The 7,888-nt window shown below is 40.4% G+C and overlaps 1 protein-coding gene across 5 annotated transcripts in view; it reads left to right on the top strand.

The window, feature by feature from the left end:
• PFKP (phosphofructokinase, platelet) overlaps positions 1 to 7,888 on the top strand; it is a 110,001-nt gene that overhangs the window by 42,992 nt on the left and 59,121 nt on the right. For all 5 annotated transcript variants that reach the window (XM_019508181.1, XM_019508184.1, XM_019508180.1 and 2 more), the window contains exons 3-5: positions 1,256 to 1,333; positions 4,461 to 4,650; positions 6,787 to 6,952. In XM_019508181.1, coding sequence (XP_019363726.1) covers positions 1,256 to 1,333; positions 4,461 to 4,650; positions 6,787 to 6,952 — 434 coding nt within the window. The remainder of the gene's footprint in view (positions 1 to 1,255; positions 1,334 to 4,460; positions 4,651 to 6,786; positions 6,953 to 7,888) is intronic.

Consider the following 7,888-nt stretch of genomic DNA (forward strand, 5'->3'; position numbering starts at 1 on the left):
AAAAAAAAAAAAAAAAAAAAAAAAAAAAAAAAAAAAAAAATGGAACTGTTTCTGTGGTAACTGGTATTAAAACTGAATATAAATATTGCATTGCATCACGAAGCTGGCAAAATATGGTAAGAAACAGGAAGTGATCAAGAGGTCTGAGGATGATTGTTTTCTTAAGAGAAAATAATGCTATTTTGCAGACAAGAACTAGAAAGGAAGTAATAGACAATAAAGGAGCTGGTTAGAAAATTGATTTTTCGAAGCCCTCAGGAGAAGTAGTAGTAGTGAGATGAATTTAATTACACTTTTGAGGGAGTGTGAAGCAATGAACTTCTAGAGAAATTGTACACATCATAACTTTACTTTGTGCTCTTTTAAAGGTAAATATAAAACGTTGGCTATACCGTGCTGTCTGTGTTTCACAAACTTATTAAGTAGTACAAGAAAAGGATTACCTGATCTAGAAGAAGTTAACAAAATTACAAGGCGAAAGATTTATATATGATGCACAATAGAATATGAAACTGGAAGGGATCTCCTCAATTATCCAGTTTGTGCTGTACAGACAAACGCATGGTTCTGTCATTGCAGAGGGTAATAATACTCAAAAGATTCCTGTTTATTTTGGTTCATAGCCTGCTCTGTATACTGCTGATCAGCCAGTTGAACTGATTGTGCATCTCATAACTACTGTGGCCTTGGCTTTACAAAGATTGATCATGATAAACAACTTAATTTTCAACATGAATGATGATTCCTTTGGTTGAGCTCGAAATTTCCTGGCCACTGTGAAACCATAGACCTATTCCAGGTAGTTCCTGATACATGGCCAGCCACTCTAGGTTTGGGTTTTCAGATGGCACTGAAGACCATGGGAAAGGAATAATACTTGTGTCATAAGCTGGAGGGGTGATTGAAGTTTTCTTTGTTTTCACGTTTCAGCCTTCAAGGTTGTTGGAACCTAGGGGGTTTTAAATGCCTGGGAATATGACATAGCACAATAAACACGCTTTTGTTGGTCATTACATGAATTTGGGGTCCCCAAATATTTATAAGGTGGCTCTCAAAGGTCCTTTTTCCTCAGTGGTGTTTAGGAGCTACCATTATGGACCAGAACCCATTTTTTGGGTGATATACAAACAGCAAACAAAAAGAACATCCTATTCTAAAGAGCTTGTTAGTCTAAATATAACTTTAAAGTAATTACAATTATAGTTAATTTTGGGTTACTTTTACAAAGTCACTACAATACTTTTTCTTGTCTCAGGGTTACCAGGGTATGGTTGATGGAGGTGACAACATTGTTGAAGTTTCTTGGGAAAGTGTATCAAGTATCCTGCAAGTGGTAAGTACCATCAGAAATATACATTTTCATTTTAAATTAACCAACAACTTTTAGCTTAAAGATCATAGCTAATAATTTCAAAAGTAGTCAGTGAGTTTAACCTCCTTGCTTTCTAGATACCCACCTTGTGACATCTTTAACAGTCAGGTTTTACAGGGGATGAATACACAATACTTTCTTGAAATATGTTCTCTTTAAGGTGTATCACACTGGGGCGCACAAACTCCAGTCTCCAGATGTTCAAAATTAGGTGCCTAAGATTAGGCTTCAAAATATATATTTAGGAGTCTTTTTATATTTGAAAAAAGGGACATCAGGAGTCATTTTGTATTTAATAAACAAGTAAGGAGAATAGGGCCCCAGAAGCCTGAATAATACAAGACTACTTCATAAGTTAAATGCTATTTTTTTTCTTTTACATGATGGTATGGAAACTGCTCAACAAAAAACAGTAAGCACTTTAAAAAACGTATATACAAAAAGATGTGATATGATTGTATTATAAGTGAAAACTCATATATAAATCAGATGAGCCCTTTATAACTGTGCCATTGTATGGCAATTGTACTGCTTTACTCTCTGCTGTATTTTTCTTTAAATAGCTATGATTCTAACTAACAAAGAAATGTAGGGTGTTTCTGCCAGGCTGTTCTATTTTCCTTTATTTGATTTTAATTTTACTTTGCTGTCTATTATTCAATATAATTTTAATGAATTTTAAGGGAACATGGACATTTTCTTTCTCATTCAAGTATGGATCCAGAATCAAGGATTCTGTCCTATGAGACATTTTCTCAGTCTGGGGTCACTTGAAGATGGACTTTTTTTGCTACTGCAGAAACACATGCTGGTGCATGTTCTGTCATAGGGGAAGCCTTAGCCCCGGTCGTTGGATGGGGAAACTGTGTTTTATACTTCTCTTTCATTCTACAAGCACTACTCTTGATTACGCAGTTCATTATCTGGTATCTGTCATCCTAGTATAATGTTGGTGTCAACAGTGCTCAGCCGTTTTTTGTTTTTTTGTTTTTCAAGTTGTTCCAACCTTAAAATTGGACATGGGCAGGTGGCTACATGGAAAAGCACAGCTAGAGCTCAACATGCGTAGTGAGCTCTCTGAGCTCACCAGTTCTTGGCATGGACTCTGGCTAGAGAGTTCACTATACATGCACAGCTCAGGCTGTTTGTTTTTCTGGGCCGAGCTCTGGCAGGAGCCACGCTGATATGCTGGTGAGCTCAGACAGGGACATGGTGTTGGGTGGCAAGTTGTCGATACAGGCTTTATGGTTCTCACCTGATCTATGGATGACAGATTGAACAGCACTGTTCTAGAGGAATTGTAGATTACAAGTAATTTTTTTAACCACCAATGAGACCATTTCTTGCAAGCGTCCCAGACTGGGAGACAAATTGACTTGTCCATGGACACACAAGATGTCAGTGTCAAGGCTAGCCTCTAAGGCTCCCAACTAACCACTTTACCACTGGCTAGTCTTTCTTCCTTTTATACAGTAGAACCTGTTGATTTCCTGCAGGTTCTGGTTTGCGTATCATTGCAGAGCCCTGGGATGGTGCTGTTGCTCTTCTGAGCTTGAATGCTTCTGCCACATATGTTACCTATAGTGGCATGTGCATGTGAACATACACATAGAGTTTTTCAAGATGTACGTTAAGTAGCTCCTCATTTCTTCCAGTTTAGTTTTCCTTCTGAAAAGAGAAGGAATGCTTATCTTTCACTTAACATAATCTCTTTCCTAATTTTGTAAGGTCTTAGTGTAGATCACTTTACACACTATTTCTATCATGTCTGGTTACTTTTATAGCTGCTTGAAGTATAGACTTGCGCTCCTCTTCCTTTTCATGGAGACAGATTTCAAGACTCTCTCCCTGTCTGCTTTTTTCTTACCATTATCTGCTTGCTGTGACTTGCAAAATGTATAGCTGGACCATGCCAAGAAATAGTTTGGAACAAAATCATCCAGGAGTGAGGCAGACTATTTGAGATGGTGAGACAATTTGAACCAATTCCAAGCTTAGGTTTGAATTGTGTGTGACTCAGATTACAGGGCAAAGAAATTGAGATAATCTTCATATTTTCTGCCAAGAAAAAGAAAAATGTATGTACTTATGGTAATGGTACTTTCTACTGTGCATTGGAAATAAGCTAAAATGGTAGTCAAGGAAAGAAAGCATACGCAAATACAGATATGCAGATTTTGCTGTCTATAAATCTGGACAGCAAATTCGTAATGGTAGAAGGTGCAGATCATTTTGTCACCACTTAATTTTTGTACACCTAAAGTATTTGTACATGTGTAAGGGGGTGTGTGAATTCCAGTTGAAAAAAATAAGTGTTTACATAGTACCGTATTGGTTATATGTAGGGAAAGAGAAGGTGTAAGTGTTTTGATTTTAGTGTCTTATCTTCTATGGATAGAGTTCCTTAACTCATGTCAATGGATAAAATTCTCATCAAATTACTGAAAATAAAAAAATGTAGATCTAAAGGCTATCAAAGTATGAGAATCTTTCCATTACCATCGACTTATTATGTAACAGGTCTTATTGAGCAATAGATGTTCATAACAATTAACCAAAGGCTCACAAGTTAATGGGGAAATTGAAGAAAAGCATCTCACCTACTTAATGAAGTAGGTTGCAACTTCTTCCTCAGAACTCCATAAAATTACAGTAAACGATAGTATGGGCCCTACGCCCATCTGTTCACAGTTGATGTTTTGCATATTTCTCAGTACTCCCTTGTTATAAGTGCATGTTTCACTATGTGAACACATTCAACTTGGGCCTTTACTGTTATAGTGTTATCTTACTTTGAGTATTATAAATTATTCATATCAGACAAATTAAATGATAAGTAATATTAGCTAGAACTATTGCTAGAAGTTTATCCAGCATCTATTGGAAATTCTTTTGAAAAAGTTTCCTTATTTACTGTATTTGTAATGTTCCTCTTTACTTACCATGTGGCTTAATGTGCATTTATCTGTTTTGAAAATAACTTCCCACAGGTTTGAGAATTCTTTAATTTTTTACCCATTGTAAAATTAATTATTTTACCAAGAAAATCTGGAGGGTAAATTTAATTGGATTAATTTCCTTTTTTCAGGGTGGAACAGTTATTGGGAGTGCACGCTGCAAGGCATTTCGTACCCGGGAAGGTCGTTTGCAAGCCGCTTACAATCTTGTTAAACGTGGAATCACTAACCTCTGTGTGATTGGTGGGGATGGAAGCTTAACGGGTGCTAATCTCTTCCGTGAAGAATGGAGTGGACTTTTAGAGGAACTGGCAGAAAGTGGTAAGTTTGCATCTTTCAAATATGTAGACCTCTTCAAGAAAATTATGTATCATTACATAAGCAAATTACATTCGTAGGACATAATTTAGATTACAAAATTAAGCACACGTAAATTAGCTGACTGTCCAACTCTACACATAAGTTTTTCTCCTTTGTGCAGTCTTCCTGGTTAAGTGCAGACAGTCAGAAGGCCTGAGGCAGAATCAATCCAAGCTACACAGGTTTCTTTAAACTGCATAGATTGGGCCGTTAGCACACGGAGCTCACATTTGCTTCTCGGTTTGGGGATGCAAGCAGAAGCCTGCACTGGCTGAGGCCAGAAAGCTGGGGTTGCTCCCACATGCCTCCCAGCTGCTGGACATTACCAAATGCAGCCAGATGGCTGCACCATCCCTGATTGGCCGTCAGGCACATGCCTCTCCGCACCACCCCGCTGCCCTGTTATCTGTCAGGCAGCTATCAGCTGCCTCCAAGCAATAGTGGGAGGTGTGGTTGTGCCCCACTTAGCAGAATGAGGGTCCCTGGGCTTTGTCCAGGGTGGGGACTCAAGGGTCCACCACAGGCGGGAGGAAAGGGGAGAGCAGGGCATGCAAACTGTTGTGGAGAGGTGGTGCCAGCAGTGTACCCTGTATTCCTGGTGGGTGGAACACGTACTGTTCCTGCTCTGTCCTAAGCCCCAGGATCCTGTGCTGCAGCAGTTTCAGGAAGAGTTTGCAGGATTCCCCCCCAGCCCGCCAACAGAGCCAGCACTGAATTCCTGGCTGAAGCCGCCTCTTTGTAGCTGTGGGGGCATGGAGCCTTAGAGCTGCTGCAGTGCATGGTCCCGGGGCTCAAAACAGGGGAGGGACACTCTGGACCCTGCACTGCAGTGGCTTTGGAAAGGGCTTGCAGGACTCTCTCCCCTTCAGCCAGTGCCAGATTCCTGGCTGAACTTGCTGCAGCACAGGGTTCAAAGTGCCCTTCCCTTGTCCTTTCATGAGCCCCGGGACCTTGCGCTGCAGCAGCTTCAGCCAGGAATCCAATAGCTCCAGGGGGAAAATCCCATGAGACCTTCCCAGAGGTGCTGCAGTGCAGTGTCCTGGGGCTCGAGACAGGGCAAGGATACTCTGGGCTCTCAGGTTTTTCTCCCCTGCAGCTAGCTCCAAATCCCTGGCTGAAGCTGCAATTCAGGGTCCTGAGGCTTGGACAGGACAAGCCAGGGACATTGTGGATCCTGCGCTGCAGTAGGAAGAGCTAACATGATTCTCCACCCCCCCCCCAGCGTCAGCCCCGAATTCCTGGCTGAAGCTTCATCTCTGTAGACGTGGGGCTCCAATTCCTGGGGGTGGGGGCAACAATGTCCCCACAGCTGCAGAGAAGCAGCTTCAGCTAGGAATTTGGTGCTGGCTGGGGTGCTCTGTGCCCCCCACCCCGGCCCAGGCCCCTGGCACCGCCTTCCCCCAGCAGCTTGCAAGCCCCATTCCCTCCACTCACCCCTCACCCTGTCCTGTCTACTGCTTGTGAGGGAGGGTTAGGAGGCCCAGACAAGTCTGATAATTTTGTTTTGTTGCCCACATTTATTGTTAGAATCCAAGTGGTATCGCTGAAGCCATGAAAATGGGCTTGGACAAGAGTTGTTCGTTCTTTGAAAAGAGCATTTATTGAGTATAGCAAGTTACAATATAAGCATAAGACAAGGGAACAACAGAAACTGTGCATAAATCTTACCCAGTCCTGAGGACGAAGTGTTTTCCTGCAGCTGGCCAAACACTCAGGAGTCTTTGGGGTTCACAGGTTTTTTTGCTTGCTTTTTTATGGATGGCTTGTCCCCCTCCTCCCTCTTTTCTGTTTTTTTACATTTTTATAGGGTTTTCCTGTTTTTGTTACTTTTGTGGTTAAGTGTGGTTTTGTTTACAAAATGCCTGCTGATTACTTAAGCAGTGCCATCTTGTTGCAGTCCCTTGTTTATAGAGGTTATACACAAGTTACATTGTTGGGTCACATATAGGTATGTATTCAGTACTTTTCCCTTCTGCTATAAAATTGGTTAAAGGACCCAAAACTTTCAACTATGCCATACCATTTGCCACCAGTTTCATGTCATTAGAGCTGCCTTTTGTTAAAATACTTTTTTTTTTTATGGTTATTTCTCTACAGGCAAGATTGATGAAGAGGCAGTTAAGAAATATGCTTACCTCAACATTGTGGGTATGGTTGGGTCCATTGATAATGATTTCTGTGGTACTGATATGACCATAGGAACTGACTCAGCCTTGCACAGAATCATTGAAGTTGTGGATGCAATTATGACCACTGCCCAAAGGTAAATTGATTAAAAAAGATACATTGGTAGGTATGAAAGTAAATGGCATTGAAATAAAGCAGTTGATAACTTAAGAGAATGTGCTGTGGTGACTTCTGTCCTAAAATGCAACAAGGCTTTATTTCTGTCCTGGGCATTTTGTGATCAGAGGATGTGAGTCAGACCAAACTGTTCCAGAATCTCTGGTGCCTTTGAAATACTAGCAAACATGCACAAGGGACAAAGATTAGACTGCAAGTCTGTGTTACATTTAACCTCAAAGCTCAAGAAGCAAAAATGTGATAGTCCATCAGACCATCACTTTAGTGTTAAAAGTGGTGTTCTTTCTTTCTCCCCTCCACCCCAGCCTTTCCCTTTTTTAAGTACTTTGGGTTATGTTCATTGTCAGGAAACTAAAGTGAAACTAATTTCCATGCAGAAGAGCAGCACAGAGCTCCATATATCACTTGCTTTCCACATAAAAATGCAAACTTTGTGGCAGCTCTCTGCTTTGACAACTAAAGAAGTCCGAGGATTGGTGGGAGGGAAGTGGGATTCCTCTCTAGCCACGTGAGAATAAATGTATAGTTAGAACTCAGTTATGTTGTCACTTGGGTTGATATTTCTCACTTTGTGAGGCATGTGCAGTAGCATGAAATAATGGACCGCTGCTAGAAAACCAAACTATAGCCAAGAGAACGGGTGTGCTAGAAGCTGGGCCATTCCTTCGTATTTCCTTTGCCAGGTTAAAAAAATGTTTGATCTAGATTTATTCTTGACCAATAAGACAATGATCTTACTTTACTAATTATCTGATAGTCAGCACATCTAATTACTGAAAGATAATTATGTGTTACAGTATTTAAAGTGACATTGTTATGACCTCTACAATTTTATTTCACTTTGAATGAAGTCTTAGTTTCTTTAAAAAAAAAAAAAAAAAAAAAAAAAAAAAAA

The sequence above is a fragment of the Gavialis gangeticus genome, unplaced genomic scaffold (genome assembly GCF_001723915.1).
Source record: "Gavialis gangeticus isolate Ggan-Ray unplaced genomic scaffold, GavGan_comp1, whole genome shotgun sequence".
NCBI classification, from domain to species: domain Eukaryota; kingdom Metazoa; phylum Chordata; order Crocodylia; family Gavialidae; genus Gavialis; species Gavialis gangeticus.